At 39.5% G+C, this 18,575-nt stretch overlaps 1 protein-coding gene across 1 annotated transcript in view; it reads right to left on the reverse strand.

The window, feature by feature from the left end:
• stk10 (serine/threonine kinase 10) overlaps positions 1 to 18,575 on the reverse strand; it is a 40,820-nt gene that overhangs the window by 6,576 nt on the left and 15,669 nt on the right. Inside the window, exons 3-10 of the mRNA XM_042008706.1 lie at positions 15,374 to 15,422; positions 14,698 to 14,847; positions 11,313 to 11,385; positions 9,849 to 10,043; positions 9,156 to 9,237; positions 3,741 to 3,875; positions 1,509 to 1,859; positions 1,021 to 1,422 (exon numbers count right to left, since the gene is read on the reverse strand). Coding sequence (XP_041864640.1) covers positions 1,021 to 1,422; positions 1,509 to 1,859; positions 3,741 to 3,875; positions 9,156 to 9,237; positions 9,849 to 10,043; positions 11,313 to 11,385; positions 14,698 to 14,847; positions 15,374 to 15,422 — 1,437 coding nt within the window. The remainder of the gene's footprint in view (positions 1 to 1,020; positions 1,423 to 1,508; positions 1,860 to 3,740; positions 3,876 to 9,155; positions 9,238 to 9,848; positions 10,044 to 11,312; positions 11,386 to 14,697; positions 14,848 to 15,373; positions 15,423 to 18,575) is intronic.

An 18,575-nucleotide genomic window follows, 5' to 3' on the forward strand; every position in this document is an offset into this window, starting at 1 on the left:
TAAGTACACAACAACATCATCAAAGGATGTGTTGGCAATTTCCTCTTTTACTCATAGTGTTTGCATTTGAAGTCAGCCATGACTTCCCATCACTCTCCATTCACAAAATTGCACACCCACAAGGTGCAGAAGGATTTAGGTGCACATGCTCACAACGATGCTCTCCATCATCATCTCTTTAGCATGAACACATACTTGTTCTACTCAAAAACAAAGACAGCAGGGCAGATTGCCTGCTGCATAATTTGTTCTGGAAAAACCAAAAGCACTGCATGTGGACATGACTCTATGCAGAGTCAATAGGATTTTGATCATGGTCAGTCAGATAGTCTCCAGAAACGACTTGCCAACAATAAGCGGCATAGAAACTTCCATTCACAATAGTGAATGCTGGACTGTGCCCACACAAAGGGCACCATTGGTCCTGATGAATGGAACGTGTTGAATATTTGGCTTCTTTTCCAGCTTGTAGCTTCCCCTCCTCATTAGGATCATCGGGGATAAATAGTTTAAGCTTAGATAAATCCTCCTCTGTGATTGCAAAAGATTCTCTTTTCTTATTTTCCAAAAAAGATGATCTCCAATCGAGTCAAGTTTCTCACATGGGAATAGATTGTTAAGCAAATGAAAAGGTTAAGAACTGTATTATCAACCCCTCTGTGTAGCCTGACTATAACTGCAAATATGTGCTGTAAGCCTAACGGGAGACAGACAACCCTCTGTGTCAGACGGTTAACACCCACACCCCAAAACACAACACAATGCACTTTCAGTTCCTCAACAGTTGCAGAAAAATAGTTTCTCCAAGGAGGGGTTTTCCTACAGATGTACGGAGCTGCTTCTGTACATTTTTAACCCTTCAGTACCGTTTCATTTCGCCACAGAGACAGGGCTGTGTTCCATTCATCATCTCTGCATCAGCAAACCACCATAATTTCAGTTCCTTCCTTTAGCATTTAAATATTTTTTCTATTTTCAAATATTCTGCTCAACAGCAAGCTTTGCTCCATGGGAACTTACCCTTGCAGATAAGGAGATGTTCTCCTTATGAATGGACATGTCCATGCTCTCCGACATCATGCTGCCTGAGTACGAGTTGCGTTTGTTGACAATCCCTCCATTGTTATAAGGCGAGACCATGTCTGAATTTCCTCCTGGTGATGCCCCCTCTGCAATGCCCTTGCTTATGGTGCCGTTTGCCCCAGAACGTGGCATGGGTTGTGGGGTTGCAGCAGTGGAAGGCGTGGGAGTGGGCGCAGGAGTGACTGTGAGACTTGAGCTTGGAACTGGTGATTCTCCGTGAGCCGGATTCACCTGGACTTTAGGCACATTTGGGTCTATGATGCGGTTAACAACTTCTGGAGATGCCTCAGTGTGAGGAAGAGATGGTGGCTGTTCAGTCTCTGGTGTCTCCAAGGTAACCTTAAAAATTGATTTAAGCATTATTACTTAAACAGCTAATACTTAAGGAGAAGAAGATACATTTAAAAGGTTAATCTCCTAAGAACCTTGTCTTCCTCCAGCGTGGGGGTACTCTTTCCATCCTCAATCCCAGAGTCTGAGCTGGAAGTCTTGGTTGAGGCCTCACTCTCAGATTTCTCCGACTCCAGAATGACCTCATCAACCAGCTTGTCTCCCACGTCCTCTGGATCTTTTGGAAGGAGATTCTGTCGTGGCAGGGGAACAGGGACCACCATGGCTGGGTCTGGCTGCTCCTCTGTTGGTGAATCTGCCTGTGTACCTCTCCTGGTTAAAGGTACCGGTGAAGCTGGGGTAGGTGTGGTGGGGCTGGATGTGTGTGGAGACTGGTTTCCCTCCAAACTGGTCTGACTAGTCTGGCATGGTTCCTTGCCTGGAGACTGTAGGAACAGAGAGGCGTTGTTATACAACTGTGTGACAGAACATTTGATGGTTTTAGGCTTTAAGTTGCTGCTGGATCCCAAAATGTTAATGTTTTCAACCTTTGCTTTTGATCCAAATGCTAATGGATGAAGTCGCTCATGCCTCCCAGCATCAGGGAAGTGGCTTTAACCTTTGGTTAGATGGAATGCAGTCAATCCTGCTTCATACTCTCACATGGCTACTTCTTACTGGGGCTGAAATGGCCTTAGTTACAGAGTTTATAAAACAATATTTTTACAGTTGCAACTGCAGAAAATGTGTGATTCTTAAAGATCACTTGACAAAATGAAGCAGAACTGGCATTTTGTTTTATATGCCTTTCACAAAGCTCAATTATTCATTTCTAACCTGAACTATTTTTTTATTTCTGTCAACTTCAGAGCAAAATGCAACTCTTAAGGCATCTTCTCACCCTGATTACATCGTCTAGAACTGAACCTGTTTAAAAGAAGCTGTTACACGACGAGCTTTCTATTTGTCAATTTTCCATTAGGGGTAAACAGTAGACATATTTTTGATCAGGTTCCGCGTCTCTTATGTCTTCGTAAAACATTCCAGTTTGGATGTGCATGAGATGAAGGCGGAGATGTTGGCTGGCCTTCAGAGCTTTGATACGCAATGCACCAAAACCTTAAGAGCAAGTCTGTGCAGTTGCAAAGAGAGAGAACACATTAATGGTGTCAAAGATGATAATTGGAGGTTCGCAAAAGTTATTTAAATCAGTGTTCCATTTTAAACAAATACTCCTCATCTTTTAAACAGACTAGTCTTCAGGAAGAGTTCTCCAGGCTTCTTGAATGACTTTTCCAAAGCCTTTCTTTGGATGTTGGCTGCCTTTTGTTCCATTTTGTCAAAATAATCCCACACGGTTTTAAAAATGTTGAGCTCTGGGGAGGATTCATCACTTCATAAGACCTGTTGCCACTGATTTTTATTCCAGTTCTTGTGCCATTTTGCATACCTCAGCCTTTTTTTTCCTGTTCCTTTTCCTTAGGGCTCAACCCCAATTCCTCCCCTTTGCTCTGCTTAAAACCTTTATAAAGTTAAAGTGTCCCTGTTTTCTTTTATGGATCAAGAAGAAGTGGCCATTTAGGTTTAGATGTCCATACTTCAAAAGGCATTTTTCTTTGAAAGGAAAATATAGAGAAAGAATCAATAGTGGCTCCACATGGTCAGTAGTCAAGTCAAGTCACAAATCATTAAACTAGCACAACATTCATCTCCACAAAAGCAAAAATCAACATGATTGTTTTGTAACAGGAAGCCCCCTCTTTTTTATTTAAGGGTCATATGACAACATCAGAACAATGAGTGACCTTAAATTATTTACTCCATCAGCAGTTGTGACAATCTTTTTCTACCCAGGAGTGGGGCTGAGAGCAGCACCTATATTTAACCACGTGTGGGTGTGGATGAATGCCAGTATTCCGGTTTCTGTTCCTTTGTTTGTGCTGACTGCACTTTTGGACTGTTGCTTGTTAATCTTGTGTCCTCGGTGGATTTGTGAATGGCCTCTGCAGAACAGACCATCAATCCATCGGCAGAAGGGCTCTATTTCGTTTTTTTTTTTGGGGGGAAATGCAAGTTTTTGCGAGGTAACGCAAGTGCTTGCCTCCATGGTTATGTGTTTATCAAATTCCAGCCACATAATGAGAAAATAAAAGTTAGCTGCGTGGGTGCAGGAAATATTGTTCAATCGTTATGTTGTGAATTCAAATCATTTTTGTCATTTAGCTGAAAGGCACAAAACTGTTCAGCTTCTACAGTTAAATAAAAGAAATAGAGAAAGGAAAAAAAAAATGATAGAATTAAAAAAAAAAAAAATGTAGGTTTGGTACCCCAGTGATCTCCATGGCATCGTCATCCTCCCCTTCCTCTCTACTCTCTTCTATTTCCTCCATGACCTCGGCTTTGGCTTCAGCCACCAGCTCCATTAGAGGACGGTTAGAAGTCACAGATCTCACAAAAGGATGCTGTGGAAACAAAAGAGTGATGAGAATCTCAAGTTAATAAACTGTCAAGGCAAAATGTGCGAAGCATTCCACATACACGAGCAATTTTTACTTTTAAAGTTCTTATTCTGAGCTTAGTAACTGGCCTGTAGAAAGACTCTTTATACAAGATAAATACCACAAACAATATTCGCTGGAGGCAACAAAACAAATCATCTATGGATATAGGTAGCATCCACCCATGAGGCTACTGAACTATGCTGCAAAGGTAAAAGTGAAACACAAACAGAAGATGCGAAAGCCTTAAATGACTAGATAAGTAGACCAAACAGGAAGTTAAAATATAAATTCCTATAAGAAAATTTGCAAGAAAGCTGCATAAAGCTTTCACTGCTGGGGGAACGTTCTGGTACAAGCTATTTCCTGCATAGCTACAACAAAAGCAGCTTCACAATGAAACTTTCCCTTTTGATGTCGTAGTTCAGTCTATTAGAAAAGAGTTTATAGCTAGCCATCTTTAGATTCAATGACATTTATAACGAAACAGTATGTCTGCCACCTTAAACACAGAAAAAAATAAAATTAATTGGTGAGTGCTGAAGAGATAAAAGGCAGATCATTCATTATTCAAATGCTTTGCACTCCAGTGTAACTTTACTGGAACAGCTGACAAAGGGAAAAGCCTACAAGTGAGTGCACATTTGTTTTGGCTGATAAGAGCTGTTTATGTGCAGGGGCTTGTCCTTGAGGACTATATTACACTTTAGCTTTTAGCTTCTCAAATGACAAACAGTCAGCTAGTGCTTAATGAGTAGTGTGCAAGAACAATGGACTGATGCAACATGTGACAGCATCCGAGTCCATGTGCAGAGGAGGAAGAGGAGGAGGCCTCAGGTCCCACGTAATAACTATTTATTGTTGAAAATCAGATTTTAATGTTTGGATATGAACATTAGACAAATCTTCAGATATGCCGACAACGAAGAGGGTTTATTTTATTCATTTTGTAGCATTAGATTACATTTAATTGATGAAAAACTCTAAAAAAAAGTTCCAACTGTCTAAGATTGTAAAATATGCAAAAGTGTTAAAAAACAGGCTCCTAGTGTCCTGCAAACATGGAAAAGTGACCATCACAGTGCACAAATTAAAATGAAGGATTGAAAATCAACTTTAAAAACTTAAATCTTCTGTGATTTTATAAGTATTTTAATAAATGGCTGCATAGATTTGGGGTCTACAGAGACAAACTCAGCTCAGATTGCAGCACTTATTGAGTGATCGGCCAATCCAGATCATTAATCAATAGAGACATGCATTACAAATGAGATGAACTGCATGCTGGGTCATTATCGACGGACCTCACATGCACACCTAAAGGCAGCTTCCCTCTCAGGCAAACCAAACGAAGACAGCGTCAGACTGCTGTACTGTTGCTTTGGCAAACCTAGCTGTGTTTTCTTTAAAAGGAGCACTATGGATCACGGTGTGGATCAGTGCAGTTTAAATCCTCTCTTTCAGGTTTCCCGTTGCTTCAGGCCCACATAGGCTGAGGATTTGGCATGTACGGCCGGGTGTGAAGAGGTGAAATGTAAACAATATGGCCCAGCGGGGCTGCAAGAGCAGAGGGCACATAGTTACCTGTTAAGCAACCAGAGCACAGCACGTAATGTACAGCTTTGCGAGTATAAATTAAAATTTTTAAATCTCGAGAGGACTTTTTTGTTTTTTTCTCTTTTAGACACGAGCGGTCAGTCCTCATGTCTTTAAAGGGCGGCACAAAAGTTAAAGGCTTGTTTTGAAGGTTGAAGGTTATAATTAGGTTAAGCTTGTGGTTGGGCAAGTTTTGATTTTGGTCGACACAAATAAAACTGACTTGACTTTTATTTACCCAAAGTTCAAAATATCACTCTTGAGATTTCTTCTTGCTCGTGAAGCTTGAAGGTTAAATTTGTGATTATTCTGTATAATCCACAGACCTCACAGGAGCTACTTTCTACTATCACAGGATTTTTTGCACACAATAGGTTCCACATAAAAAACACAAAAAAACAAGTGGGAGGAGAGGCTGTAAAATGAATATTAATCCTCTAGATGGTTTTCCACCAACCACAATGACTTATACTGTGTCATGGTGTGTTTTGTAAACAATCATTTCAGGCAAATATGTGAGACAGACAACAAAAAGCAGAGATTGGGGTTAAAAGCCATAAAAACTAATAATTTACTCATGCTATTAAGCTTGATGTCACTTCATGAAGCTTCCTCTTAAACTCATTAACACAACTCATATATTTCAGGCTACTTCAGACATTCATCCATGACCCATGAAGCCTCTCCGTCCAATCCCTGCTCTCAGTCTGGTTCTTATCTGAACTACAAAGACCTAAATCTTGTGTCACACACTGACGGTAACCATCAGCTCACTGACGTCACCCAACATGATGCATTCATAGCATAGTGGGAGACAGTAACTGCAGGCGTCATGAGCAGCAGGCATGATAAACATCTTAAAACCTCCAGCACGGCACCAAAAAACATGGACCACTCCCGTCTCTTTGCCCCTCCCTGACCGGAGAACACACGCAGAATTCCCAGCGGGCTCGAGTCTAAGGATTTTCATGGCTGCCTCCCTCTAATTGGCCAGAGGTGACGAGCTCAGGGTGGTCCCTGCATGCTATTGGTTGACAGCAGGAATGTAAATAGCTGGCATTCCCTCAGCTGTGGGATACAGACAGGAAACCATGGCTCTGAATTTTAATAGATGCTACTTATTCTTTAATCCACACCCTGCTTGCTGTTGCTCTCATTCTTTCTGTGGGCTATTCTAGGGTTAAAGTGTTAAATTTTTCTCAGATAATGGTGTCATTGGCCTCGTTTTATGCAATATCCCAGAGGACTAAGACAGAAACATTTGAGTTATTGTTTCCTTTTAGTGTCATAAACCCTGAATGTGTGTGGATATGGTGGAAAAGGTTAGAGAAAGTATTTTTAGTGTGATCTCTATTTATTGATGAGGAACAACATTAATGAAGCTTAACAAGCCAACCAACCAACAGGCTCTAAATCTCAGTATTTACAAACCATTAACTACTTTCTTTCACTTTAAAAGAACTTACTAAGGTAACTAGGGAAATTTGTGTTAGGTGGTTTGCCTTTGTTTTAACAATTGTTAGCAATAAATCTTGTACAGTTGGAAAGCATACTTCCCTTTTAAATATAGCCACATTGGCTAAAGAAAAAAAAAGAAGCATTTGTTGGATGAGTAGCAGAGTTAAGTATGTGGGCTGTGCCCATTAAAAACTTGCCAAATCTTCACAGCCAATGTCAAACAGCTTAGTCTGTTATTGACTCTTGTTTTGAGTTTTTGTACCCCAGGTGCCTGAAAAGGATGATTATGTCCAGCAATGAGTCCAGATTCTGCCTATGGAAGTTGAATCATAGGGTCAAAGAGTGGAGAAGACATGGAGAACGCCATGCTGATTGCTGCACCATTGATGTACCAGCTTTTGGCGGAAGCAGTGTGATGATGTGGGGCGACATCTTGCTCACCTGATAAAAACCAGGCTCTTCATCACTGGAGGCAAGCTCAATGCTTCTACAATGACTCTACAATCAGTGGTGATCCTACATCTCCACGGTATGGGATCCAACTATCCTCCAAGATGACAATGCTCGCACCCACAGAGCATGATTTATCATAGACTTCCAGGATTCGGGAGTGGAGACGATGCAATGACCCGCCTGCAGGCCTGACCTCAACCTCACTGAATAGTTGTGGGACAAGTATGTGCCAGACTAACCAACACAACCACAATGGTCGACATGTGACAAATGCTGGTTAAAGAATGGGATCCCATCCCACAGCAGTGTGTGACCAAGCTGGTGACCAGCATGAGGAAGAGGTGCCAGGATGTTGTGACTGTTTAGGTTTTTAATATGAAAGTGAGGCCCCTATTTGTTAAATCAATAAATGGTTAAATTGCCAATATGTCTTGTTACTTCAATCATCCAATCTAATAAACGACACCAAACAAGAGTCAAAAGCAGACTAAGCTGTTTGGCACTGGTGGAGAAGATTTGAGAAGAATATCAAGAGTGCAACGCACATACACGTCTCTGCTGCTCATCCCATAAATGGCTTTTCCTTACAAATCAGACACCATTTAAAAAGGGAAATGAACCTTTCAGCAGTATGAGATCTATTGTAAAGAAGCATTGTTACAACAAAGAAATAATCCACCACATATTAATTTTATTTTTTGTTTTTCCTTCCTTTAAATGGTTTTTTTCTTCTGTAACTTTAATGAGTGGAAAACTAGAAATCTCAGCATCCACAATAAACAGCAGCAATTCTCTTCTTCAGTAAGCACACTTTCTGAGTTTGCAGACAAGAAGTAAGTAAGTAAACATTTAGCACTTTTCATTTAAAAAAAGAAAAGCCAATGCAGTTCAAAGTGTTTCAAAAGTAAGAGAGATGCACTGAATGCTTTGCAGTAAAAGGTGTATAAAATCATCCTCACACATTAACATGAGTCACTATAAAGATTGAAAATGATCAATTAAGCAATCGAGTTAAAAAAAAAAAAAAAAAAAAAAAAGAGTCAAGTAAAGACAGCATATTAAAAAAAAATCATTGCAAGTTAAAAACTAATCTTAAAGGCATGCTTAGAGCCTTTTTAAAGAAGCATTTAGAGATCTGGTTTCTCTGACATCTGAGTACTGAACTCCACAACTAACAGCTGCCGCATTTCCAGTTTTCCTCTGGCGGGATGGAAAATCTTTAGTAAACTAGCAGTAGATGATAGTCATCTTCTTGGAGGTATATGATTACATAGAACATTTGTCATGCAGCTTTTCTGTTTATAGTGCTTTGTAAATGAAAGTCCTTATCCAAAATAAATTATTTCCTCAGGCATTTACTAAATTAAAAAGCAAATAAAAGTCAATAAAAAGTCACAAAACTGAAAGATGTCATATGCTGCTTACATGTGCTACTCCCGCTCATCCTCATATACTCATTTATTTACATGAATCTCAGTTAGAAGGACCTCTTGAAGATGAATGAGCAGTGCTTTAAATGTTGCATGTAGAGCTGACCTGTACTATAAAATTATATCCATAAAAATGGGCATGATATTTACACTGTTCAGAGATATGGACACAGCTCACTTCTCTGGAGAAATTACTGTATTTAGTGCAAGATAAAGACAAAAGAGTGGAAAGTATTCCATCACATGTCAAAGTGCATCATTACATAACCCTCTTCAGATTTTAACTGCATATTTGTCGGGGGCCTACCTCCAAGAGTTGTGCAGCAGTTGGACGCATCTCTGGATTTTTGTCCAATGACTTCTTCAAAAAATCCTTAAATTCCTTTGACCTGTGGAAAAAAAAAATGAGAAAACTTTAATAAATGAAAGAAAAAGAAAGGAATGCTAAATATAAAGTAGGTGGGGAAAATGAAAGAAGAAACAAATAATGTAAAGCAACATTTCCAGAAATGCACAGAGGTGCGTTTTCTCTCTTTTTTCAATAAAACACAGCTTTCAGGAGGAGTGATGATTCAGCAACACATCCTTTAATCTCTTTCAGCACCTGATAACTTTGCAGTAATAAATTTAGCTGCAATGGAACATTAAAACCCATAAAACTGATAGGAAAAGTTATACTTTGGCACTTGCTGCAGGATGGACTCACCACTTTATTTTTGGAAAGAACAAAATGGACTGCAGGTAGAGAAAGGGAGGACAATCTGACACAGTGGTGAGAATACTTTTCATTCGCTTAGTGTGCAAAAAAAAAAAAAAAAAAAAAAACTGGTGATATAAGGAAATGAAATAATCTAGCAAAATCTGGACAGCAAGATTTAAAACACTGCTATCATGTTTTATATTCTAACAAATAATTCAGTGCTTTCATTTAGAAATAATCAAACTCCCTCCTGGAATATACAGGAGGGAGTTCGGATAAATTACACAACACAGTCTGCACCATTTATATGGCTCCTCCAGGCTGGGAGGCTCGGACTTGGCGATCTTCAGCAGCACCCTCATGGGGTTGAGCTCGTGGTGTGGGGGTTCGATTTGTGCAAGCTCAATCAGAGTAATGCCCAGAGACCAGATGTCAGCCTTGTAGTCGTACGGAGCGTCCTTCATCGTCTCACACATCACCACCTCTGGAGCCATCCTGCAAGAAGCAAAACAACGTCAACAACTCAACTCAAATCAACTCAGCTTTATTTATAAAGGCCATTTAAAACAACCACAGTTGAAACAAAGTGCTGAACACAACACAATGACGTTTTAATTGATCTGGGAGGGTGCTCATATCAGCCATCATTTATGGATGATAACCCGTTCTAGTCAATGATCAACAGACTCCAATCACATTCTCATAGGGACTAATGCTTCAGAGCAAGGTTCACTTATAAAAAAAAAAACCCTTCTAGTTTACCCACGTCTAGAGAGGAGAACTGCACCATGGTAACAATATCACAGGAAGTGATGTCATTAGTTATACAGCTTCAGTAGAGATCCTTTACACCTTTGAAAGTCTTTGCATGAAAATATCTCTGGTGCAAATGTCTGTTTTCATGTTTAAGAGTAAAGATTTCTAAAAGGCTCGAATAAAGGAAAAAAAAGAATCACACATTTTAAATTAAGCATGGTATTGAATCCATTCCTCCCCATAAAGAATAATCTTCCTCGTGTCACTGGCTGCAGCACAAGCCCAAACCATGACCAGATCCCTTTTATGCTCCACAGTTAAAGTTGTCTATTTTCATCAAACCTGTACCTTTTTTTTATAGAATTATTTTGTCCTAATGACTCCTTTAAGAGATGTTGACCTCTAGCAGTGAACCACGCGTTAACTTCCATTTAGTGGTTACAAACTAGAGGAAGTGGCAACATGACATTATCTTCTTAAAACCAAGTGTTTCTCCTTCTGTGTGAACACCAAGTAATTACATTTCAAGAGTGCTAGGTCTATTGCTTATGATTCTTTATAAAGTTTTAAAACGTTTTTTACAAGTTTAAAATGTATCTAAAACATCTTAAAAGAAATGTTTGCAAGCACCTCCTTTACTTTTTAAACTAAAACTGCACAAAAAAAGACTATAACATTTCTTAAAATTAATAAAAAGCTCTTTTTTTTTTATTATTTTTTATCCAAGTTTGTCTTTTGAAGACTTGCTCCTCTTCTTACTTAACTTTACATAGAAACAGATTTTCTTTCTTCACCTTGATGTTTACTGAATGAGCACAATATATTTGCAGACAATGTTTTAATTATGTAAAAAGGATTGTGAAACGGTCATCTCAGATTTACAGAATAACATTAACATGATTAAGTGCTTCAGTTTGTCAAGTATTCAATAAACAAAACCTCATCTGGTAACCCCATCTTCAATTTTTCTTATACTAAAAAAAATAAAAGTCCATGTTTGTTACTCACCAGTACGGAGTTCCTATGAAAGAATCTCTTCTTTGCAAGGTTTTGGTATTTTTTGCAGACACTCCAAAGTCAGCTGCAAGAAGAAGAAAAACACGAATTATTTCTGCAAGTTTTCTGTAAATATCTAAGAACACAAAAGGAGTGACTCTTGAAAGTTTTTTCCATCTTTTCTCTGTTTTTCATTGTACACAAACAGCTTGTAAAGCTGTCATTAATCTACTATGGAGCGGAGACACAAAGCCAGATTCTGTGAATTTATAGTGGTTCTATTTCCTGAACAAGGCACTCCAATCCGCCTATAAAACCCTCAGATTACAGGCGTGTTGTTTTCAGTTTGGATCAACTCGTTTTTCTGTTCATGTGTTTCGCAAAACTCCTCAGACTTTGCACACAAGACAGCAGCCTCATTCTTTTAATCACCACAGCGCTCCATTACTGGAACTTAAATGACTCTCACTTTGAAGCTACAATTCAATATAATTAACCCTCCTGTCAAACACACCATTTCAACTGTTGCAGCTTGAAGTCTTGCTGAGAATAGCTGTTTTTCCTAGAGAGGGAATAAACAGTTCAGTGATGTAAAACCTACACAATCATCCCTCAAAGGATTCACTGCCTCTCTCATGCCAATACTTCTACAATACACACGCATACCATAGCACACCACAAGGAAATGACTAAGCGCCTGACAGCAGATGTTTTAACAGGAATCCCCGACTTCAGGATAGTTTGGAGATCAACTGTCACTTAATGCTTTAAAAACCAAAATAAGACCCAAAATCTTACGGGAAAGGCCATTGTACCAAGTTTAATGCAGCAGATCTGATGCAACTGGCCGTCCTCAGAGTTAATTGCTGCCTTGTTTAAATTAACATGTAGTTAGACAAGTTGGGGGAGACTTAATGAGTCTGTGTCATGACATAACAATTTGAAAGAGGCAACTCCCAGTGATTATATCCAACCGTGGTGTGTTTGGGAGGGATGTAAGGCAGTGGAAAAGATCCTTGATGTGATGTAAAAGTCCAGATCAGGTCACTGAGGATGACAAATTCATTCAAAACTAAAAAAAAAAAAAAGTTGTGAAGCAAAGTCAAATGAATTCAAACCAAAATACACCTGATTTCATGAGAAAATGCCACTAAAAGCTCTTGTTCATACCTTTGCTTAGTTTTATAATAGTGATGCATCATGTGCACAAAAGCGGCCCAAATATTTCCGTTTTGAAGTTTCATATCTGAAGAGCCAACACATCCCCTCTCCTTCTGGAAAGCCACACTTTAATCCAAAACACACTAGCTTTTGGGCTGGGTCCACAGCTTCAGCTGTACAATGTGAAGAATGTGGAGAACTCTTCAAAAAGCCAATAAAAGAAAATATGCAACATTCTCAGGATGCAGTTTTCCCACACGATGCTCGCTTGTGATCCTCCGACTGCGCTGCAGGAGGGGAGAAGGGGCCTCTAATTCCATGTGTGTCTGTATATGAATGCTAAAGAAACAGTTAACCACAGATCTAGAGATAACCTTCAAACCTGCAAAATAAAGACAACTCAAGCGGGCTTTATCTGAGAATTAGTTCTGTTTGCATCATTTTGGCAGGAAAAGGTTTTCTCTACACTTCATCTTGTTCCGTTTTCATTTTGACCAAAATGTATTGCTTTTGGGATCCACTTGAATCAGCCAAACTGTACTTTAATGTAATGATTATATCACACATGACATACTGTATGGCAAGCCGGGTACTGGCATGTAGGGCTACTCTGAAATCTGGTGAAACAGCAAACAAGCTTTAAAAATTTTAGAAAAACCCAAAACTCATCTTCACTGCAGCATCTTAAAGATGATAAACATGATTTGTTGAGCTATGAAAACACGATTGACTAGAAAATTTCTAAAGAGATTTTGATGGGTGCTAATGCAGCTACTGCCCGCACATCTATAGACACTGAAGGAGAGCACTGAAGGAGAGCACTGAATCACTGACATCCATTATAAACCAATACAAACTGTTGATCATTCATTAAATCCACCCTTTCCACTAAATCACTATATATTTCTGTATCTGAGGAGGTGTGTGTCTGAATCCAGTGTTACACACACATGTCCTGGCCTGCTTATTGCCGCTGCTATGACGACAGACATTCTGTGACTTAGCGACTTTGTTGCGTTGATTGTTTTTTTTTTTTTTTTTCTTTTTCTTTTTTTTTTTTTTTAAAAAAGAGACTTATGACAAATCTACCGAATTTTTCTGGTGTTACTGGAGACTTTTGGAGACTGACATGAAATAACGTATCGTTTAATCTTCCCAATGAGGAGTGGATGCTGCGCAGGCCCCTCCGCCATTCAAAAGCACTGAAGAGGCTTGGTCCTCATCAAGCAGCAACCTTGGCTGCTAATGTGAAGCCTGTGTGGAAGTGCAAAATACTTGCAGTTAACCCCTCATCCGCTAGGGGCTGGCTCCAAAACAGAGCAAATCCCCATAGACTCCCATATTAAAAAGACCAACTTCACAGGAGAAATAAACATGTTTTAAGCCTGGTACAAAAATCCATTTTAGAATTAATAGGTCAAGTTTACCTTCATGACAACTGTGAGGGAGATGAATTCTTTTCTAACTCATCCGTTTGGATGTTATTTAATCTTGAAATTTGGCATAATTAAGGGAGTGTTCTTTTGATTGACAGGTATTCAATATCTGCGGAAAGAAGGGAGAGTGTAGCACAACTGTGGTTTTTAGCCAGCTAACAGCGCGCCTTAGCTTTAGCCCGCCTACCTCCGTTAGCTGGTTAGCTACCATTAGCTCCAGGTTAGCTTGATTAGCTCGTAGCTACAGGTAGCTTGGAGCTTGATGGGTGTCAGTCATCCAGCTTCACCTTTACAGTCCCCCTCTTAGCTCCGCCTCTTTGCCCATTTTTGGATATTCCGGGAGGTCTGAGCTGTAAGTCTCCAAAATAGACTGAGTTTTTTGGCTCATTTCTGCTAAATCCCTTTCATTCCCATTGAAAACAAGTCTCTTTTTTTTTCTCCATATTATGTAAACACCGTAAGATGCACGTTTTGATATAACTTTTGTGGGGGGAGAGTCGAAGTAGCGGGTGGAGTTAGATCCCGAAATTGATGTAAAAGCCTAAATATGCACATTCTATCCTGATGAAATGGATTTGGACCAAACATGTTTTCATATCGTGCCTCTTGAACCTGGAATACAATACCTGCAGTTGTATGTGATCTGCCAAACCTCAGCTGATTTACAACACATCTCAAGTCATGGTGCTTCCATAAAGGTAGACTGTTTTTTCCACAGGCTCCAACAACTTGAAACTTGTACAAATATTGGATAAAGCATTAATCACTGGAAAATGCTCATTTTCATCCATCACCCTTACCTAGTTTGATCTCCCCATCCTGCATGAGGAGGATGTTACCCGCCTTCAGGTCCCTGTGGATAATCTTCATACCGTGGAGGTAGTCCAGAGCCTCCAACATCTGGCGACAAACCACCTTAATCTGTGGCTCCGTCAGCCCACGATCCAAATCTGGTAAGGGCAATGGAGAAGTTCAGTGTGGAGTAAAGAAGAGATATTTTAATCAAGAGGAGAGTGAAAGAGTTGGAAAGACTAACAGGAAGAGCTTATACGCCGTTACGCACACACTTCACAGTGAATATTTAGTCCACATACGGTCAAAATCTTCTTCTGGAATTCTGTGTGAATTCCATGAAAACAAACATCACAAGTTAAACCTGGGATATCAGACCAGATAGTGTTGCTGGATAAGTCATTCCAGATTAGGGAAACTGTCACACATCTAAGCTAGTCATGGGCTGCAGACTTTACTCTACTTTGTCTGTGTTTGGTTAGCTGCAGAGGGGTGCAGGCAGTTATGAGGATGTGGATTATCCAGTGAAAATACACCAGGGGGGTTTCCCACACTTGAGGACTCCACTTTGCCTGACTGTGTCAAGGTATTCAAGCCAAATTGGGAAAAAAGGAACATGTTTAAGGGTTAGAAATAGCACTGCAATAATATGACACACAGGCAAAAGAACAGAGAGGGTCCTACCTAACATAACGGCGTCCACAGCACCTCCAGGACAGAACTCAATCATGATCTGTGGGGAGAAGGGAGAAGAGGTGATGTTGAACTTGATTTACAAGCGCACAGCTTTTAGCTCTCACTCAGACAAAAAAAAAAAAAAATGGTTTTAGCATAAGCATGCTAAAATACAAGCAGAACTCAGTGGACAAGTTAGAATTCAGCTAAAGCCAGAAAAGTACAAGTTTGGATCACAAGCATATTTAAGTTATGCCATCTTCTGCTCAGCATCTTCACTTCACTTCTCATTACTTAAACTGTGAAGTAAAAACACAACCAGAGAGCAACTGCCACCAATCAACACACACAGAAGGCTAAACCATCTTGTATTTCATTCATAAAAGGTGGTTACATAAAAATTTAACAGAAGATTTCTGAAACCTGTGCATGTAAACACACAAACCAAGAGTTGATGTGCTTATTTGAAACTGTTGGACACAGAATGAAATGCAGCTGATAAGGACTGGTCATGGATCAACCTCTGGTGGTGTTCAGCATACCTGCTGCGTGATCTCACACTTAGATAAACACTGAGTTTATGGCTGTTATGACAACGCTGTCAAAGCATCAGTCTGGCACCGGACAAGGAGTGCCAGGCGTGTTTCAGTCAATCCACTGACGAGCGCAAAAGGTACACCCACACCACGTTTGAATGCAATATATAGAAAATGCTTCTATCCACATGTAATCACACGAAGACACAAACACTTTGAAGAAAACCGGAGGATGAGGAATGTCAGTCTTGGCATGTGTCCACCACGTGGAACAATGTTCTTTTGTGAGGTTAAGATTGACAAACCCCATTAGTTTGGGTTTTGTCATGTGTTACCAAGGATGTTCCACTTTGTCATGTCTAGTAAAAGACAGTTTCATATTTCAGCTGTTTTTATAAATGACACAAAGCATTAAGGCAGTCAGGCCTGTGCGTTACATTTTACATTTCCACACTGTGTCAATAGTCGACAGCTTTTAGACACCTCTTACGGTTTTTAAAATCACTTTTTAGGTGTTTTGAAAGATCCTTTTGTGTCTAAATGAGCAACCCAATGTTTTAAGCACAACCTAAAATGGAGATTAAAATGGATCATGAAGTTGTGGATTTAACTAGAGTCTATTGTTTCTGCAGAACAGCTGTGTCCTCTGCTGAATGAAAATGAAAATGCCAAAGATCTGAAGTAGTTTGTGGTTTGAAAAGTGAATGATAAGGATTTGAAGCTTAAACTGTGTTTATTATTTTTAAAATGTTGATTTTTTTAATGAGTCATTGCAAAAGACTTACAAAGGAAACACCAGAGTTAAAGAAAGCTAAATGTTTGATAGGCATAAAAGTTTACTAAAACATGTTCCCATAGCAATGATCATTCAAGGCCATCACTAAAGTCCCTCTGTCTGTTGTAATGGGATGAAGCACAAGCAACAGGAATTATTATTTCAGCGAGAAACCAGCTTTCATTGTAATCCACCAAACCGTGACCTCTTATTTGAAAAATGTAAAACATTGTGCTTGTCTTTTCTCAGCCTTGGCTTACTGTGAAAGTCAATCATGCATGCACCCATGCTCATGATGCAACTTCAGCCCTTTGCAACTCTCAGATTTGCAGTTATCAAATAAGTAGGTATAACAGAGGCTGAATTTTTTTGATGACCTGGGTCAGCGTGTCAAGTCCCGTCTTAGGCCCCTTGCAGATATCCCATCATAGCCTGAAGGAAAGCTTAATATCTTAAATAGCTTAAAATTCTAAGTGAATTTTACTTAAAGCCCAGAAACATACCTGCATGACCGACAGAAGATTAAGACATTTCAATCATTTTAAAGTCTAGGTTACTGTATAGGTCACCAAATGTGGTGAAAACAAATCTCCACCTAATCACTTTAACACTTTGTTTTAAATGATATTTAACAACTTAAAAACTATAAAAGCTAAACTTTTCAAAAGGAATAACTATATTTATGACCTGAATGTTTTGACATTTGAGTGATTTTAACAGCTTACAGTATGCAGAAATGGTTCATTCCAATATTTTTTCAAAAGTGGTTCAGTTTACAGAAGACAAGAAACAAACTAGTGAATGCCTGAAGGCATTCAGACAGTCATCTCTTTCAAATCGGCCACTGAGTGGAAATCACTGCAAACTAAACTGTGATATCATCAGCAAAGAAATAATCCAACAAGCAACCAGCACGATGGCACCCTGGATAAGGTCAGGGACCGAGCTTGGGTCGTCTCAGTTGGCCGATGCAGGAAAAGGAAGCAGAAAAGAAGTGCAAGACTTCTATTAACCCTGAAGTCATTCATTTACTTGGTGTACATTAACGCAATTAGGAAATCAAGGATGTTAAATTTTAGGTTTTAGAAATGGGCAAAATATGACATGTACAAAATTAAATTCATTATAGCTGTTAGAAATTAAACTCCAAAATTATAGTTCCACAAAGAGCTGCCTAGTCTGAAAGCGCAGTGTGTGTTTAATTTACACTACAGAGGGAGGATAACACATTTCAGTACAAACCACTTCCCTGTTCATTCTCACCTCCAACCAGATTAAATATTTGTATTTTCCATCTGTTTAAAAAGGCACCCTGGTGAATAAAAATTAACTGCACACAGCCGTGGCCAGCCTACGCAGCTGTACATTACATGACTGTCAGAGGCGACTGGTCTGTGTTGTCAGTCTTTGCTGGTTTGTTCTCCCAGCCTGAAGGAATTCTGAGTGACGTGTTGGGCTGTAGTGAAGAATGTGCTCCAACTGGTCAAGCTGCATGTAAAGCATACTCTCTAAGGGTGGAACGCACATGTAGACCAAAGCTAAACTGAAGTCTCAGCCACACAGGAAGACCCAGAAGTCGACCAAAACTGAATGCTAGAACTTCATGGATCAGCATTCAAGCTTTATTAAGTAGTGTAACTTATCCACCAATTACACTCAAGAGCTTCAAGTCAGTTGTTTTACTTAAACTTACAAAACTGTGCCTTGTTGATGTCATTCAATGTTTTATAAAAGCTATTTTTACATTTTATGAAGGCCTCTTTGTGTCTTTTCAGACAAGGTGGCACAAACTAGACAAAGCCTTAAAAAAAAAAGCTTAAAAATTAATGGAGCCAGCCTTGCTGACACTGCAGAGTGTCTCACAGTGATTTCCCACCTCATTTTGTCAGAGGACAAGGAA

Source organism: Melanotaenia boesemani, chromosome 15, assembly GCF_017639745.1.
Source record: "Melanotaenia boesemani isolate fMelBoe1 chromosome 15, fMelBoe1.pri, whole genome shotgun sequence".
NCBI lineage: Eukaryota > Metazoa > Chordata > Actinopteri > Atheriniformes > Melanotaeniidae > Melanotaenia > Melanotaenia boesemani.